The 20,389-nt window shown below is 34.7% G+C and overlaps 1 protein-coding gene and 1 pseudogene across 2 annotated transcripts in view; one reads left to right on the top strand and one right to left on the bottom strand.

The window, feature by feature from the left end:
• The window catches only part of USP9X (ubiquitin specific peptidase 9 X-linked), a 182,732-nt gene that overhangs the window by 74,450 nt on the left and 87,893 nt on the right, over window positions 1–20,389 (bottom strand). For both annotated transcript variants that reach the window (XM_043991999.1, XM_043991998.1), the window contains exons 17-24: window positions 19,103–19,314; window positions 13,331–13,571; window positions 12,934–13,083; window positions 11,872–11,992; window positions 4,021–4,151; window positions 3,533–3,811; window positions 1,963–2,088; window positions 1,337–1,462 (exon numbers count right to left, since the gene is read on the bottom strand). In XM_043991999.1, the coding sequence (XP_043847934.1) occupies window positions 1,337–1,462; window positions 1,963–2,088; window positions 3,533–3,811; window positions 4,021–4,151; window positions 11,872–11,992; window positions 12,934–13,083; window positions 13,331–13,571; window positions 19,103–19,314 (1,386 nt within the window). The remainder of the gene's footprint in view (window positions 1–1,336; window positions 1,463–1,962; window positions 2,089–3,532; window positions 3,812–4,020; window positions 4,152–11,871; window positions 11,993–12,933; window positions 13,084–13,330; window positions 13,572–19,102; window positions 19,315–20,389) is intronic.
• On the top strand, window positions 15,577–15,881 carry LOC122746070 (annotated as a pseudogene).

Consider the following 20,389-nt stretch of genomic DNA (forward strand, 5'->3'; position numbering starts at 1 on the left):
TGTTCATTCATCTCCACTCCAACCCTGCTCATTCACCTTTTCCATTGTGGATGGAATTCCTGTCACTTCTCTGGAACTTCTGTTCCACACTATTTCAACCAGGGTGACTATTATATACTGATCCAGATCATTCTTCCTCTTGTCTCAAAGACCAGCAGTACCCAGGAACACTGTCTACTTTTACACTCTAACTTCTGCTTTTAAACCATGTCTTCAATACTTACTCTACCTCTGCCACATGCAGGGAGGTCATAGCCTGTATCTCACCATTAACGACAAGAGTTTCATATACTTTTTCTAAAACTGATTTTTCTATTTGAGCATATGTTTCTATCATTCTCTCTATGTCTTACCCTTCCTAAAGATATTCTTCATAATTATTGTCAAAAGCCACCCATCCCTCAGTACTTTCTCATTCTATATTATCCTGATCTGATTTAATTTTCTTCCCTTCTCAATCTTGATCCAATCTATGGTTAATTAATTCAACTTTATACAATCACCTACTCTTAAATGCCTTCATCTTCCTGTTCTATCACTACTCATACTCTGCCAAACTTTACCACAATCCTTCTCTGTTCCTCATGTGACACTAGATGAAGTCAATGGATACAATGCTTTTTCATTTCATGCATTCACTTTTCTAAGCTCTTAATTGTTTGCAATCTGATCTTATCCCTCGTCTGATCTGATTTCAACAGAAACTGCTTATTCCAAAGTACCAAGAATCTCTAAATGATCAAATATGATGCTGTTTTCTCATATTCGTCCTTTTTGACCTCTAGGCTGCACTGGATAGTGTGGACCAACCACCCTGCTAAAATGAGCATTTAATTAAGTTTTGATTATTTTAAAAGAGTGATCTAATAAAATATATTTTCCACTTCTACAAAATCTTTGAGAACAAGCCACATTTATTATTAAGTACATTTTCAATCATAGTATGAGAAGAAAAGAGGGACATTTTTTGCTAACAGTCTCCAGTCACACAGTTGTATGAAAGGTGTGAAGAATCTAAGATGACACTGTACAATTAATGTTTGTGAATGATGTTTTTATATATTTATATACATATTGTGTGTCTATATGTACACATGTATGTATATGTATATAATTGATCTGGCAGAAAAATCACCTTAAAGGCTCCCCATCCAACAATAGGGTCTCTTATAGCAGGGACCTAGAAACCATTATAGTGAGAACTATTGTCAATACATGATAACCATATGTACAGATTAATCTTCTATAAACAGCAATTGGTTATAACAAATGTTGAATATTACATCCTCAAAATGCAACTGCTTTATTTCAAATAAATACATTTGTTTAGTCTTACCTTTTCATAAATTTTACTAATATCATCATTTGAGCTAAACACCAGTTGTACCGACCCACAACCCGATGCCCAGACAATTTTTTGTACAGCTCGAATAACACAGATATCAGGGATGTATTTTGATGCCTGGAAAGAAATAGAAAAACTATTAAAATAGTTTATAAGGCTATCTAAGTGGAATCAATGGAATAGATCTTTCTTCTTTTAATAGGAAATATATTAACTGCAAAACACAGAGAACTTAATGTTTCTTTATATTCCTTTGTGTAATTTGATATATTATCCCAATAACTTTTCATATATTTAGAATAGGAAAAAGAACAGTTTAAGGAAAAATCTGTAAAGTGGGCTTGCTATAGGAATGTGATATATATGTGACCTTTTATTAAGAAAAATCCTTAAACCTTATAAAATGTTACCAACAGTACTCATAACAGTAGTTTACCATTCTATTGAACTCAAGGAACAGAGAAAAAAGCAAAATTGGAATTAGAAGAAATTTAACCAAAGATTTAGTAAATGCTTTAATTTTCTAGTATTAGTGAACAGAAGAACAATAGGAGGGGAATAAAACCCATTTCCCCAAACTAACAACTAAATGATTTTTTTTTATGGCTAATACTAACCTCATCAGATATCTGCTGGGCAAGACGAATTGCCACGTTTCTAAGCATACATTCAGATGTTGGATTAGGAATGTTCTGAAGGGCATTCTGTAGCACCACTGCTTGATCGTGAGTAGCCTGATTTATCTGTTAAGAACAAAAGTCTCACAAAATGAATATCTGAACCACTTCTATGCACAGACGTTTTGGAAGTTAGATTTACAATAAGAATTGACAAGTAAAAAGTTACTGTATTTCTTTTTTTTTTTTAAGCGAGGCAATTGGGGTTAAGTGACTTGCCCAGGGTCACACAGCTAGTAAGTGTTAAGTGTCTGAGGCTGGATTTGAACTCAGGTACTCCTGACTCCTGGGTGGGTGCTCTATCCACTGTGCCACCTAGCTGCCCCTGTATTTCAATTTCAAGATACTTCAAGGATTTTTCATTTCATCTGTATCCATATGCCAACACTGTCAATCTTCTACACAATCTGCAGCAAAACTAATGACGAGCCATTCCAAATGTAGCTAGGTTGGTATTAAGAGACATAAAATCTATTACCAGGCCTCTTATTCAAGGCCTTTCCACCTTGAGAGAGCTTGTACACACCTGGCATGAACCTTAAGAACACACACAGGTCCTGAAACTCTCATCAGAGAGGCAACATAGTCTAATAAAAAGTTCACTGGCTCTGGAATCAGAGATCTTGGATTCAAAATGCAGCCAATCCCTACTAGTTGACCTTGGGAAAGATTGGGCTGAACTAGATGACCTCTTGACCTTTAGATAGGAGATCCTATGACGGTAATCTCTATACTATTATAACCCACTGAATCATGACTTTTATTAGAGAAAAATGCTATATTCATATTTTTTCCTACAGAAGATTTTCTGAATGATAATTCTTTTGGGAAAACAGAAAATGGGAAAAGTTTAATACTCTTTTCTATGTACATCATATATTCCTGCAGCAACATTGGTGATGAGATCAAACCAGTAAAGGAATAATACCCTGCTAGTGTTCTCTGAAGAAGCCCTGAAAGTACAATGCAAAAGATATTCAAATCTAGTAACTAGGTTTTTTTGGGGGGAAGTAGGGGGTGTAGGGAAGGAAAGCTATGTGGGGAGTCAATCTTTTGGATCTCTAGAAGATTCCTGGATAGGTGGACCAGGATGAGAACAAAGGCAAAGCATGGGGTTAGAATGAATCGAGAGTAGAGATGTAGCATAAGGGAGTTTTGAGGTTGAAAGTGAGCTAACCTCTTACAGGATGAACTATACCAACATTGGTCTGGTTCAAAGCATATATCATACTGTTAGACTTTTGCCCTATTTTAACTTTTGGTTATTTTAAGCATTAAAAGACTTCATTATTTGTCAGATCTGAAATCAGTACCAAAGTTAAATGGTGGTTTTTATTCTGGGTTGAATATTTTAAAGATAGATAAAACTTAGCAGAATAAAACTTGGTTATATGTAGAAGACTGAAAAAGCATCTTTAAGCATTTTGAATTATTTGTTTTGATTTGGCAAGCAGGGTAATGAAAATAGCGAGATTTAATATTATTAAGGTGTTTTTTGCTTTTTATTTACCGGTGACATGGGATTTGTGCCTTCTGCAACTGGTTGACAAGCTTCTGCCACAGCTCGAACATGGCCATAGCCAACGGCAGTTAGCAATAATTTGGCGATTTTAAGAGCATTAAGGTAGGCACCCCTTCGAGTTTCCATATCTGCATTTGGCAGGAAATTATTTCTAGTTAGCATGCTCAGGACAAGAGGCAAGCCACCACTTTTCAAGAAATTATACTGAAAGTCACTGGCATCTTCACCCAGAGGTGCATTGGCAGGCATCAACAAGGCATAAACTACCTGAAAAGGAAAAAAAATACGTACATATATATAGTCAGAAACCAAGTGCTGAAATATCTTTACAAATCTCTTCAATTTTTTTTCTGTTTCTAATCGTCTTTGACTATTAAAAATAAGTTTTCATTACTATTTTACTCAATTACAATATCACACAAAAGGCAAAGAAAACTAAAAGAGAAAACTGAAAAAGAAAGAAAAATATTACAAACCTCTGTTAGATATAGCACTTGTGAGGCAGAGGGACCAAAGAAAAGTGAGTCAAGAGATGGACTGAGGCTGCTTTCTCCAAGTTTTGCATGATCTAAGCAAATAGCTCTTAGTTTTTCAACTGTAGTATTATCTGAAAATTTAAAAGCTGAGTATTATGAACAGATTTAACTTAAATATTTTGCATCAAATTATAAGATTAAAAATCATGAATCAAGCTATTAGGTCAAAATTTATCAGTCAAAATCTCTGCATTGGCAAAGAATAAAGTTTGACAGGCAACCCTGCCATGGTGGATAAAATGTTAGACTTGGAGCCAGGAGACCTGAGTACTGCTGGGCAAGTCATTTAACTTCCCTTAGCCTTAGTTTCCACATCAGTAAAATGGGGATAATAATACTTACCTCACAGGGTTGTTCTAAGAATCTAAGAATTTGTAAATGATATAGAAATATTATTATTTTTCTTTAGGTATCAAAATGATTGTTAAAAAAAAATGTATACAAGGGGCAGCTAGGTGGCACAGTGGATAGAGCACCGGCCCTGGAATCAGGAGTACCTGACTTCAAATCCGGCCTCAGACACTGACACTGGATTAGCTGTGTGACCATGGGCAAGTCACTTAACCCCAATTGCCTCACTAAAAACAAAACAACAAAACAAAACAAAGACTTTAAGCAAATAAATACTAAGTAGTTCCTCCTCACAAAAAACGTTGGGGGTTTCTGTCTGAAAGCAATATGCATAGCTTAAACAGCAATACAGCAATAATCAACGGATGACAAAGATTACTCAACATTTAACAAGCACTATAAATACTGCTTTACTGCTGCCACACATATTATAATATGAGGTTCTCTATTACATAACAGTCCAAATACAATACAAACTGCATATAAAATCACTTGTTACACTGAAAGGAAGAAATAGAATTTTTACATAACTATTATCTTTTTATTCCCCCCCCCTTTTGGGGGGGGCAGGGCAATGAGGGTTAAGTGACTTGCCCAGGGTCACACAGCTAGTAAGCGTCAAGTAAGTGTGTGAGGCTGGATTTGAATTCAGGTCCTCCTGAATCCAAGGCCAGTGCTCTATCCACTGTGCCACCTAGCTGCCCTACATAACTACTACCAAAGAGCTATTGTACTAATATAATTATTTAGAGAAAAAAGAGGGAAACAAGATTTTTTCCATAACTGCTGTTCTAAAGCTCTTCCCTGAGCTTATCTTTAGTTTCTACCAAGATAATCTAGTTAGTATTTTATTTTCCCCCAATTACATGAAAAATATAATTTGTAATATTCACAATTCTCTTCTGTCCTTCCATACCTCACCCCTCACTGAGAAGGCAAGCAATTTGATGTACGTATATTAGTCATATTACGAAAGAAAACAGACCAAAAAAAACCCAAAACTCAAGAAAAATAAAGTTTAAAAAAAGTAAGCTTCAATCTGAATTCAGATGCCATCAGTTCTTTCTCTGGGGATGGAGAGCATTGTCTTGTTGAGAAAAGCTAAGCCATTCATGGCTAATCATCTAACAATACTGTTGTTATTTTGTACACAGTACATTTCACTTTGTATCAGTTCATGTAAGTCTTTCAAGGTTTTTCTATATAGCACAACAGTATTCCATCATAACCACATACAACAATTTGTTCAGCCATTCCCCAATAATGGGCATCCCCTCAATTTCCAATTCTTTTGACACTAGAAAAGAACTGCTATAAATATTTTTATACATATAGGTCTTTTTCCTTTTAGTTTTTAACTCTTTTTGGATATAGACCTAGTAGTGCCAAGAGAACAATCTAGTCTAGAGAAAACATTCTACATTGCTCCAGATGGATGACAGTTTTCATATTGTTTATCTATGTAGTAAGAAAAAAGGTCAACATTATCTAAGTTGTTTCATTTCATGCCATCTAAAGGACTTCTGAAGCAGAAAATGAAAGTTTAACATGCCATTTTAACAAAACCACTGCATGCAAAAATCTAAGGTTCCACCAATATGGCACATTTACATTCACTTTTTTTTTTTGGGTGGGGCAATTGGGGTTAAGTGACTTGTCCAGGGTCATACAGCTACTAAGTGTGGATTTGAACTCAGGTCCTCCTGAATCCAGGGCCTGTGCTTTATCCATTGCACCACCTAGCTGCCCCTACATTCACTTTTCGTAATGCAAGCAATGTGTATAGAACTGGGATTTGTAGGTTTCTAGCAAGGATGCTAAGCATTGTGATCTGTTAATAATTAACTGGTAGCATTAAAACCAAAGTTATAAAACTCCAACTTCCAAACTGTGGCAATATCATGGCTCCAGCCATAAGGAAATATTAGTTTTTTGAAGGAAGTGAAAATGAAAATGATCATTCCTTATTCTCTCATTTCTTCCTTGAACCCTCACTAGTTTTCTTCAAATATTTTATATTGCTTTAATCATATGCAAATAAATTCCAGTTCTACACATATAGCTCCAATCTATCCCCCAAGTTTCAGTTCAAGATTACCAAATGTCTAATGGACATTTATTCCAAACAGGATATCCTGGATATATCTTAAAATAAATATGCCTAAAGCAGGACTTAAAAAAAAAAATCCTAAATCCTCCTCTTTTCCAAACTTCCCTAATTCTGTCAAATGTTACTACCATCATTCTAGTGTCGCCAGTTTGTGATTTCAGCATTTTCTTCAATTTCTCACTCTTCTTTATCCCACTTACAAATCAGTTGCCAAATCTCACTGTTTCTATCTTCACATTTTTTTTTTTATCCAACAACTTCTCTTCATTCACAGCTAACATTTTAGTGCAGGCCCCCATCACTTAAACCAGTGATTACCAGCAGCCTCTCCTACTGGGTCTTTCTGCCTCAAGTCTCTCATCACTCCAGTCTACTCTATGTACTGTTACCAAAGTAATGTTCCATGACTATGTCATTCTCCTAATCAATCAACTCCAGTGGTTCCCTACTGCCCTGGGATCAAACTCCTCTTGGTTAACTTTTAAAATCCTACATGATTCTGGCCATTGGACATTATATTTCCTCTTGCCCTCTGGAAATCAACCTGTATTTCTTACTCATGATGCTTCTTCTTCCATGCCTGTGCCTCTGCACAGGCTGCTCCCCACACCTGGCACACCCCATCTCCTTAGTTCTCCTTCCCAAGAGTCCTTTTCTTCCTTTAAAACATAGCTCAGGCAGTGTTTTCTTTATGAAGTGTTTCCAGATTCTATAAATGCTAGTATCTTCCCTCCTAAACTACTATGTGCATGTATTTATTAACTTTATAATTATGATATAATGAGATATACACACAGAGTCACACATCTATCAGGTAAGTTTATCATGAGTAGGGACTGATTCATTCTTTTTGCTTTCTGTTAAGGCAGCTAGGTGGCATACTACATAGAACCCTGGGACTGGAGTCAGGAAGACCTGACTTCAAATACAGCTTCAGACACTAACTGCATGACCCTGAGCAAGTCACTTAACTTCTGTCTGCCTCAGTTTTGTGAACTATAAAATGGGGATAATAATAGCAACTATCTCCCAGGGTTGTTGAGAGGATCCAACAACATATTTGTAAAGCACTTGGCACAATACCCAGCACAATAGTAGAAGCTTAATAAATGCTTGTTTTCCTCCCTTTTCCCATTAAGTGTCTAACACAGTGCCTTGCACAAAGTAGGCAATAAATACTTGTTCTTAGCCAATGAGGAAATGTTTCGCATGGCTTCATATCTTAAATGGGTATCATATTTCTTGCCTTTTCAATGGGTGGGCAAGGGGCAGAAGGGGGAGACAGAATTTGGAATAGAAAATAAAATTAAAAAAAATCAAAACTGTTATCGATACAGCAGTTTATAAAATTTTTAGAAAAAATATGTGGGTACCATATATGGGTGTTGATTAAAGGAAGCACCAGAAACTATCCTTTCATGGTTGGGACCGGCTCCACCCCATCATTATTTCACTTTTGTCCTAGTTTGTCTGCAGGGCTTTGATAAAGGTGAGGATCCAGTAAACTATGATTTGCATTGAAGAAAATAAAGGCCCAAGTTTACCTTATCAGGCACACAAATTGACCCATTATTCTTATATATATGATTCTTCTACTCCATGGCAGAATACAAAAGTTACTGTAATTAAACTGAATTTCAAGAGGTTCAGTGGTTTCATTCAAATTAATTTATAGAATCTGAACTTAAAGCACAGATCAAAAGAACTGGAAAAAACCTTTAATCAATGGTTGTTCAATTCCATTTTTTTATATAGTTAAACTAAAAATGTGTGTCATATAAACTTGAGCATTAACATAACAGGATATTTTCTAAGTTTACAAATTTAAAAATATAACATCATTTATAAGTAACAAAGATGTAATGTACAGTTTAAATCTTAGTTTTAAAATGCTGTCCTGGGGCAGCTAGGTGGTGCAGTGGATAAAGCACTGGCCCTGGATTCAGGAGGACCTGAGTTCAAATCCGACCTCAGACACTTGACACTTACTAGCTGCGTGACCCTGGGCAAGTCACTTAACCTTCATTGCCCGGCCAAAAAAAAAAAAAAGAAAAAAGAAAAAAAATACTGTCCTGCGTAAAGGACATTAGCTCTTCCAGAAAACAACTTCAAAAAACATCTTTTTTGTTTAAATCACTATCTGAAGGCACTTCTAATAAGATGCTATTAGAATAGGAAATAAGTATAATATGCAAATGAGGTATATTTCACTCTAGGGGGGAAAGTTGATAGGGAAGAAGCATAAAAGAATAAGTAGCAAATTACCTTAAAAAAAAAAAAGCAAAAAGCAGGGCAATGGGGGTAACTCGCCCAGGGTCACACAGCTAATAAGTGTCAATTGTCTGAGGCTAGATTTGAACTCAGGTCCTCCTGAATCCAGGGCTGGTGCTTTATCCATTGCGCCACCTAGCGGCCCCTTACTTTTCTGATTAGGAAAAACACCATAAGGGTTTTGGTATTCAGCAACAAGTTTTTTAAGATTTATTTTTCTTCATCATCCCTATAAAGGAGTATGAAGCACAAGGTGGATGGAAAGCAGGGGAGCTGAAAAAGCAAACTAAGTTAGCTCAACAAATTTATTTTGGATCCAGAACCAGATATTTTTTCCAAGAAAGAACATTAAAATAAAAAGGAATAGTATCATGCTACCATGGGAACTAGTTTCTCACCTTTGTAAAAAATAAAAATATACAGATATAAGAGATAACACGTTCCCCAGATGAACTTGTTCTATAAAAGGGTCTTAAAGTTTCCTCTGAAAAGGCTAAAAGATATAGGTTAACATCTTGGTCAGTGTACTTTGTTGGCCATGCTCCTCTCCTCTAGAATACCCAGAAAACTGGGTCCAAGTACAGTTCATGGAAGCTGAGAAGCCTGATAAGTCTACTGGCAGGTCCCCACTACTGTTATCTCCAGGAATAATAAAAAATGAAACAGTTGTTTGTCCTTTGTTCCTGAAGAGGACCATGACATCAGGATGATGTCATGACTTGCAGTGAATTGGATTTAAGTGGGGCAGGGCTGTGCAAAGTCACCAGTTTTACCCTCTCCTCCAGAGCCATCTGGGTCCAGTGGCAAGATATTCATCAAGATAACTGGAGATTAGCCTCTGATGCACTGGGAGACCATGGCCTTTTAAACTCAGGTCTTTCCCAGATCTCAGTTTTCCCGAGGCAATGCCCATTCAGTGATTAAAACTAGGTAGGAAATGAGGCAAAGAATGGCCTCAATCTACCAATCAATCATTAAATAGATAGACTAACTAATTAACTAATCAATCAATCAATTAATCAATTAAATCTGGGAGGGAAGGCCCTCAAGGGTGGCCAAAACAGAAACAAGTGCTATTCATACTCACTCTGAAACATCCAGAAGTCAAACAATGGCCAAATGAGGGTTGGGTTGGTACCTACTATTGGCTAATCAATGAGAGCCAATTTGAGTGATTTGTGTTTCGGGTATGGTCCTTAAAAAAAAATCTAGCCTGTAAATCCCAAGAAATCTTCTGAGGTTTCAGCAATTAAAACTTATATTCCTTTGGGCAGAGCACCCACAGGTAAGGGTATAAGTCCCTATATGGACAGAGGGAGAGAAGGAAGAGAGAAGTGAAAGGAGGGGAAAAGAGGAAAAACAGTAGAGTACTTAGGTAGGAGGAAAAGTTCATCTGTATCATTTTGAGGCAGCTAGGTGAGTTAGTAGAGGAAGTATTAGACCTGAAATCAGGAAGGCTTGAGTCTCAGACACTTACTAGGTATGTGACTGTGGTACTTAACAAGGGTTAAGTTTTCTTAACCTCTGTCTTCCTTAGTTTTCTCATCAGTAAAGATAAGAGCACCTACGTCTCAGAGTTATGAGAATTAATGAGACATTTATACGGTGCTTTTCCACAAACTTTAAAATTCTAAATAAATGTTACTGATGATGATGATTGCCATGGTAAAACTACATCTTAGCAATTTGTTATTAAAGGTTTTTTTTGAACCAGTGCAACCATTTATCCTAATATTAATTCCAAAAGTCTTGCTGGAGTAAAATTAACTCAGCCAACATTTACGCCATACATAGTGCCTATTTTATGCAAAGCACTCACTGTGTTAAGTCAAAGGGAAGCTTACTACTTGAGCTTATAGTCTGGCAGGAAGATTAGGAACATATTAACTGTAACTATAAATAAAAAATTTAGGAAAGGTATAGCCAAAGTACAATGTGAAGCTGGGATGTGGACAAGGGAATACTGAATATGGGAATGAGATAGACAAGGGAATATTGAATATGGGAATGGGATAGAGATGGATCAAGGAAGGCTTACTGCAAGAGAACATGTTTTAAGTCTTTCAAGTATTTGTAGGAATAAAATAGAGATGGGAAAAGTAAGAATAAGGCAACAGAAGCTAGAAAATATGGGTATACACAGTAAATATTGAGTTTAGAACATAGCACAGAGAGAAGTGGTGCTAACATTAACATATTTTTTATTATCTGAATCACTGGGTTATTAATTCAGAAATATAATTATAAGATTAAATATTCTAAAATAATACAATCATTATGAGGCAAAGCTGAAAAGATAGGGTGGTGAGAATCTGTAAAAGGACTTAAATGCAAGGATATGGGTGCAAAAATGTTGCATAGACAGAACTCATAGGACACTGTAAATGATCGGTCCTTAAAGTGAAGTAAACGGAAGAGTTAAAAATAATATTAAGGTTTTGAAGATGAACTATTGTATGAATGGTACTGCCACTGACAAAAAGAGTTGTCTGAAGTAAGAGGAGATTTATTGCTAAAATCAATAAGAAAAGTTTAGGAGATGCTGAGTTTAAGGTAATAAAGTAACATGAAGATAAATTATTGTAAGTAGTGAAGAGATAAGAATGTGGACCTTGGAAAAGAGGTCAGGGCTGGAGATATGGATTTGGGAGTAATATGTGATTGCTGAAAGGGTGGGAATGAATAAAAGAAATACTCAAGGAAATGCTTATACAGAGAAAGGAAGTAGGCCAAGAAGAGAGCTTTGGGGAATGTTTTAGAAATCTGGAAGAGGTTGAAAAAGTCTGAAGACAGAGATGGAAGAGCAGTCAGGAGGAAGAGAATAAATAGAAGTAAAACAGTGACTGATAGTATCAAATAAATCCTACAAAGGTAAAGGAGGATTAAGGACTGAAAAACTCATTATTAGGTTTGATGATTAAGAGGTTGCTGGAATCTCTGAAAGAGAAATTTCTTTGGATCAGAACAATACATTTCTCATCTGTGTATCATTATGCATACGGCATCCACCCCAATCTGCAATTTTATTTAACCAAAACTCATTTTAGAAATTTTCTTACCTGGTGGCATAAGTTTCATAAGTACTCGAGCTCCATCTCTTAAGGGTGGCATGTTTAGGCTGCTACCCAAGTCTGCAACTTGCCAAAGGAAAGAAATATATCTGGGATGCATTGACATTATCTAAAATAAAATAACACATAAACATTACTATCCTAGTTATTTTACTTAAAGTAAAACCATTTAACGAACTGACCAAATGCAAATTTTAAAAATATCTAAATCAGTCTATTATATATTTTCCAAGATACTCTCATAATTCTTATTTACAACCTTGCCTTATCTGAAATAATCTCCACCCATTTTGCTTTTTAAATCCTCCAAGACTCAGCCAAAATCTCCCATCCAAAGTGAAGCCTTTCCAAATTACTTAATCCATAATGATTATGTTTTCTTTCCCTTAATACCTCCTATTATACTTACTTGTCCTACATTTGGCAGTTCGTGTACTGCCTTTTGATATCCATGTATTGCTGGACCAAACTATCAATTACCTCCCAGCACAGAAATTACCTGATAAAGACATAAAACTAACACAGTATGAAAGACCACCTCCTCCTTGGACTGATGTTCTATGAGTGGAGGTGGTCTTAGTTCTTATCACCAAGATGAGGTAAGAAGTGTTCCCAGCATAATGAAATAAAACACAGAATACTGTGTTTGATAAGGTTATGAATACTACTTATATGGTATGTTTTATACCATAAACTAGAGACATAAATATGCACACAAATATTTTAAAAATTATGTGTACTTGGATATACACATAGGTACCTCACATAATAGAATACTTAAATAATAGGCTAATTCTTTTTCTTGTTGGCCTTAAAATCAACCATTTTTATATCACTGTTTTCATGGAAGATAGTCTAAGTTGTTGACAACCAATTAAAATAACTGTATAGTTCTTTAATTTTTAAATTTCATGTCTTTTCTCAACCACATTCTAATATAATTAAAAACAAGCTGTGTCTTAATACTGAGCATCCTGTAGAAAACTTGGACAGTACCTTGAACACTGTAACACCCTTAATAAATATTTGATTAGTTTATATACTACTCACCACTCCAGGCAAACAGCTTTCTACCTCTGGATTGGGACCATCACTATAATGATTTCCATGGTTACCAGGAGAACCAGTTGATGAATCAGAAGAACTATCCGGACTTGAAGGCATATTGGAACTTATCTGTGTAAGTTTGGCTGTAATTAGCTGAAAATGTATCATATGTTAAAAAATAAAGATAAGAAAAATATTTCCAAAAGAAAAAAAAATAGATTTGTACATATTTACATCTATTTAAGAAAAAGTAAAAAGACAATGAAATCATGGTTTTAACATGGTTTTGAACAGGTATCTGTTAAAAATGGGAACCACTTATACAAATATTCATTCTTCCAAAATAAACCCAAAACAAACAACGAATTTCCTTACTTAGCGTGAAATTAAATGTACTTACCGTTTTATCTTTTAGGTTTAATTGTCCAATTAGCTTCCTATCATCTGCAGGATCCACCAGTTCACCACCAATAAACAGCTCTACTTTCGTATGGGCACTATTTGCCTTGATACGATTGAGAATGCATCGTCTTACTGAACCAATTGTGTCATTCGTATGAGACCAGATGTCCAAGTCTTCTACCTGCCGGCCTTGATTTGGAAAACGAACTACCAAAGTGATGTGCTTACCACGAAAAGCTCTGCAAAAAGAGGGAGGTTATATAATCACATAAAGATGCTTTATTAGGCTGTCCAATGTTATTTTCAACTAGCTATGAGAGTGATTTTTACCTGAAAATGTTTGATTAATTATAAGATAAAAAAATTAGGGCAGCTAGGTGGCATAGTGGATAGAGCACCAGCCCTGGAGTCAGGAGGACCTGAGTTCAAATCCGGCCTCAGACACATAACACTTACTAGCTGTGTGACCCTGGGCAAGTCACTTAACCCCATTTGCCTCACTAAAAAAACAAAAAACAAACAAAAAAACCCCACTTACTACTATAAGTATTTTCAGGTTCTTGCAAATATAATTCTAAGTGATAGATCCTCTTTTACTGTTTGACTAACATTAACTATATTTAAGAAAAAGCAATTATGTTTCATCGGCACACTGATATTTATCCTACACCCATAAACATTCAAGTTTACACCGTAATTACAAAAAAGTAAGAAGTATTATAATTTTATTTACCTTTATGTTACTAAGTTTTAAATATGTGAAATCTCTAGAGAAATGTACAAGATTATGAACTCCAAGTTAAATACGTAAGCAAAACAACTCTCAAATATCTAGAGTATTGTCAACATTAGAAGCCACCAAAATGTCATCTCCTTTAAAAATAATAGACTGTTTTTTCTCAGAAATTCAAAAGGACTGTGTTTAAATAGCAATTTTCTAAAAATATATTGGCAACAGTGAGGTAAATTAATTAAAAGTAAGCAATACTGAGGATATTATTCCTACATAGGATTATAGTCATATCCCACAAGAAATTTAACTGTTTTATAGAAATCATATTGGAAATTATACCAAACATCCTTAGTTTTTCAAAATATATTGCTTTACCTATTTGCCAAAAGTTCTGAAGTACCAACTTAAGTTCAACTCAATTGTGCAGTAATCATTTATTATAAACCTACTATGTGTAACTAACTAGGCTAGTAGGAAATGAAGTAGATAAAAAAAAAAATTAAGAAATTGTTCCTGCCCTAAAGGAACTTTTAAATGGAGTTAGGATGCACCCAGAGGAGTAAAGAGAAGCTACCATACATAAATATTATAAGATAGATAGAATGAGAAAACACAATTTTGAGGATGAAGGGCATTTCAACCATAGAAGATGGTGTGAACAAAGGCAGAAGCTAGCTCATAATACGTTTAAGAAACAATGTGGAGACTAGTTTTGACTAGAGCACAATGCCAAATTAAAGAGTCTGGATTTATTTTGTTGGAAATGGGGAACCACAGGCTTCTGAAAACAAGGAAACATTATGATCCAAATGATACTTTATATGGAATTCTATGACCACAGTGCACAGGCTAGACTAGAGAAAGGAGTGGCGAGAGATAATCAGATAACTTAGAAAGATTCTGTTAGAAAAGACCAGACTGAACTAGGGTAGTAGTAATGAGAATATAAAGGTAAAAAGAGATGTGAAATACTGCCAAAGCAAAATTGACACGAGACCACACCTGAACAAGCATTTATTAAACTCCTACTATATGCAAGGCAATGTGTTAAGTGCTTTGTAAGTATCCCAACTGATTCTCAAAGTAACCCTGTGAATATGTGATATTTTCATCCCACTTTACAGATGAGGAAATTGAGGCAAGGAGCGATTAAATTGCCCAGGGTCACATATCCAGTTAAGTGTCTGAGGTAGAATTTGAACTTAGGTCTTCCTGATTCCAGGCCCAGTGCTCTATACGCTGTACCACCAGCTGCTTCCAGAGGGAAGCTGCAAAAATGACTTACAAGTTTTAAGATGACGTGGCTAAGAAAAAGGTGAGACCTTAAATAGATTAAAAAAAGGAAGTTGAGAGAAAAGAATAGTTGTTAAGGAAAAGATAAGCTCTGTCTAGGACATGCTGAGTTTGAAGTATTGGCAAGAGATCCAGGAAGAAACATTCAGCAGACAGTTGAAATATGCATAGAAGTATAAGAATTTTCCTCTTCAAGCTCCAGGCCCTTGACTGGCAACATGGCTAAACGCACCAAGAAGATCGGAATTGTTGGTAAATATGGAACATGTTATGGTGCATCCCTCAGAAAAATGGTGAAGAAAATTGAAATTAGCCAGCATGCCAAGTATACCTGCTCCTTCTGTGGCAAGACCAAAATGAAGAGACGGGCTGTGGGTATCTGGCATTATGAATCCTGTATGAAAACAGTAGCTGGTGGTGTACATGGACCTACAATAACACCTCTGCAATTACAGTCAAATCTGCTATCAGAAGACTGAAGGAATTGAAAGACCAGTACAATCTCCCCATCAAATATCTGTAGCCCATAGTCTAACAATAAATGGGTTATGGAACCAAAAAAAACCAACACAACAACCCTTTGGAAAAAGAAAAAGAAGTGTAATGGAAGAAAGCAAAGAGAACCAAGGATATGGCCTTAGTTAATTGTGTTTAAAGACTCAAGGAAGGTGAGATTAATAAAACAGAATGTAAGAAAAAACAATGAATAAATAAAACAAGAAGTTAGTTTTATAGGAAAAAATCCCAATACAATGGATAAACCACTTGTTAGTACTTTTTTTTTAAAAGGGAGAAGTTCCAAATTACTAAAATAAAAAATGAAAAAGGTGAATACACCAATAATGAAGATGAAATCAAAGCAATTTTAGGAGTAATTTTGCCTATTTATACGACAATAAACTTAACAATTTAAATGAAATGGAAGAATACTTACAAAAATTAAAATTGCTTAGATTAACAGAAGAGGAAACAGAATATCTAAATAAGCCTATTTTAGAAAAAGAAATGGAACAGGCTATAAATGAGTTTCCTAAGAAAAAAGCATCAAGAGCAGATAGATTTACAAGCGCAATCTACCAAACATTTAAAGGTCAAGTAATGCTAATATTAAATAATTTGGAATAATAGGCAAAGAAGGAGAGCCCTATCAAACTCCTCTTATGAAGCAAATACAGTGGTGATGCCTAATCCAGAAAAAGCAAAAACAGAGAAAGAAAATTATAGACCAATTTCATTACTGAACATGAATGCAAAAAGCCTAAATCAAATACTAATTAGGAGACTACAACAATATATCACAAAGATTATACACTGTAACCAAATTGAATTTATATCACCAATGGAGGAATGGTTTAATATAAGGAAAACTAATTGATTCTATCAATAACAAAAGTAACAAAAATCATATGATTATAAAATGAGAGGCAGAAAAAGATTTTGATAAAATACAACACTCATTCCTACTAAAAAGACTTGAAAGCATAGGTATAAATGAATTTTTCCTTAAAATATTAAGAAATATCTAGGACTATCAGCAAGCAGTATTTGTCATGAGAATAAATTAGAAGCTTTCCCAATAAGATTAGGAGTGAAACAAAGATGCCCATTATCACCATTATTCAATATTATATAAGAAATGATAGCAATAGCAATAAGAGAAGAAAAAGACATTAAGGGAATCAGAATGGGCAATGAGATAATAAAACTATCTCTCTTTGCAGATGATATGATGATATACTTGGAAAATCCTAGAGATTCAACTAAAAAGTTAGCTGAAACAATGATTTTAGCAAAGTAGCAGGATATAAAACAAATCCATATAAATCCTAAGCACTTCTATGAAAAATCCAACAAGGAAAGATAGTAAGAGGTACCCTATTTAAAATAGCTATATACAGTATAAAATAAGTGGGAGTATACCTGCCAGAACCCCAGAACCACATGAACATAATTAGAAAACACTTTTTATACAAATACAGTCAGATTAAAATAATTGGAGAAACATTTATTGTTCATGGGTGGACAGTCAATGTAATAATTATGACAATTCTACCTAAACTAATCTATTTATTTGATACCATCTGAATTAAATTACCAAAAATTATTTTATTAAGCTAGAACAAATAATAACAAAATTTATTTGGAAGAAAAAAGGGTCATGAAAGAAACTAATGAAAAAAATGTAAAGGAAGGAGGCTTAGCAGTACCAGATCTTAAATTATAGTACAAGGCGGATCAGTGGAACAGAGTCGATAGAGGATACACAGTAATAAATGATTATGGTAACCTTGTATATGACAAATGTAAAGATTTAAGCTTTTGGGATAAGAATTCACTATTTGGTAAAAATTGTTGGGAAAAGTGGAAAGCAGTCTCAGAAATTGGGTAGAGACCAATATCTTACACTATTTACCAAGTTAAGGTCAAAATGGATACATGACCTAGACAAAAAGAGAGATATCATTAAGAAAAATCAGAAGAACATGGAACAAATTACCTATCAGACTTACGGACAGGAAAATAATTTATGAATAAACACTAGGTAGAGAGCACTCTGAGACATTAAAATGAGTAACTGATTACATTAAAAAGGTTTTGTACAAATAAAACCAATGCATCTAAGAGTAAAAGGAAAGTAGAAAACTGGGGGAAAAATTTATAAACAGTTTCTCAGATAAAGGTTTCATATCTCAAATATAGAGAGAACTCAATTTATAAAAATGAGTCATTTCCCAATTGATAAATGATCAAAGAATATGAACAGGCAGTTTTTCAATGAAGAATCCCAAACTAGATAGAGTTATATGAAGAAATGCTTTAAATCGTTACTGATTAGAAAAATGCAAATGCTGAAAACAACTATGAGAAACAATCTTAGACCTATCAAACTGGCTAAAATGACAAATAAAAATACGAATGTTGGAGGGGATGTGGAAAAACTGGGACACTAATATACTGTTGTTGGAATTATAAACTGATCCAATCATTTTGGAAAACAACCTGGAATTATGCCCAAAGAGTTATAAAACCGTGTAAACCTTCTGACCCAGCAATACCACCATTAGGTCTGTTTCCTAAGTGTATATGGGAAAATGGAAAAGAACCCATATGTTCTAAAACATTTATAGCAGCTCTCTTTGTAGTGGCAAAGAAATGGAAGTTGAGGGGATGCCCATCAATTGGGGAATGGCCAAACAAATTGTGGTATATGATTGTGATGGAATACTATTGTGCTATAAGAAATGATAAGCTGGTTGAGTTTAGAAAAACATGGCAAAACTTGCATGAAATAATGAAGAGTGAAATAAGCAGAACAAAGAGAACACTGAATACAGAAAAGTAATACTGTTTGATATCCTTTTCTAATGCGGGGTGGGGAGGAAAGGAGACAGTTTGGTACTTCAAATCTAACCCCAAAATATTAAATTATTAAAAAAAAGGTTTCCTACCTCTCCCCCCCCCAAAAGTGTCAAAGACGGAAACAGATAATGAGCTTTAATTTTCTCTAGTTACTCTAATTTGAAAAACTTTTAAATTTGAAAACATGATATTTCTCTTAACTAGGTAGGCTACAATAAAATAGTAATTATTTTAGCAAAAGTAGCTGGAAAGAAAAAAAAGGATAAAATGAAAGACTATGTTATTTAACTTTTTTTCTGGCTTAATTTTCTGAAGATAGCTACTGAAAAACTTTTAAAGAAATAATCAGTACAAAATTTTAACAGTTCATATGTACTCACAAACCTTGACATAGGTAGAATTGTCCTTTCTTCATGATAATCACTGTCACATTCATTGATATATTCCCTTAAAACAGTCAATACTCGCACCATTCGTATTGCTTCTTGTCGTGCACAATTAATACTGTCTTTGTCACCATCCAAAACACATAATGTATCATAGGAGGCTTTCAAGCGATCAAAGCAGGATTGAATGAAGTCTTCATGGATCACTACCTAAAGAAAAATGCCAAAATCTGCCTGGTTAAAGCTGCTGACTTGAAACTTAAATAAATAGCATTTATTTAGAATTGTGGAATGTCAGAATTGAAAAATACTTCAGTTCTACAACTGAGGAAAATGAAGCTTGGGGGGAAAAAGAGCTAGCATTAAAATGACAGTTCTAAGGTTACAAAGTGCTTTACATATGTTATCCCATTTGACACTGGAAAAACCTTTTGAGCTAAATCCTTGCATCACCATTTTACCGAGGCAGAGGTTAAGTGACTAGCCCAGGCTCACATAGAATCTGAACTCGTTTTCTTGACCAAGTCCAATATTCTATCTACTCTGCCACCTACTTTTCTAAATGATTTTCCTCAAGTCACAGAGTGAATTGCCTGCAAATCAGGGGTTAGAACCAAAACTCCTAAATCCTGTGTCAGTGCTATTTCCTATATATCTTACTAAACAGAAATCTCATTTTAAAAAGATATTTAGTTTTTCTTAGAGGGAAATGACAGGAAAATGACACCAAAAATTTACTTTAAAAACCGTTTAGGGTAGGTATTAGGGCCAGTACAGATTAATTATTATTATTATTACCTCACCTAATTTCTATTATCTCTCAACTTTTATACCCAGAAAACTAAAAACTGGCAACTAATGATTTGGATGCATCACAAAACATTTATTTATCAAAGATTTAAGTATGGTCAGTATGTTCCACTGATCAGAAAAATGAATTATTAAATTAAAAACTAATCAACACTAGCTGAAACAAAAACGGTTCTGGTAAAGCTTCAGATAAACTGAGAAATGTTGCAATCTAGACGAAGTTTTTCTCCTTTAGTCACTTAATATACTATTTTTTTAAAATTTTAATTTCATGGGTAATGAGGGTTAAGTGACTTGCCCAGAGTCACACAGCTAGTGTCAAGTTTCTGAGGCCAGATTTGAACTCAGGTCCTCCTGAATCCAGGGCCAGTGCTTTATCTACTGTGCCACCTAGCTGCTCCAATATACTATTTTTTTTTACAGGTTGACATTCATAGCCATCAAAAATTGGCTACAAATCCAATTCTTAATCCAA

This window comes from Dromiciops gliroides, chromosome 3 (assembly GCF_019393635.1).
Source record: "Dromiciops gliroides isolate mDroGli1 chromosome 3, mDroGli1.pri, whole genome shotgun sequence".
NCBI lineage: Eukaryota > Metazoa > Chordata > Mammalia > Microbiotheria > Microbiotheriidae > Dromiciops > Dromiciops gliroides.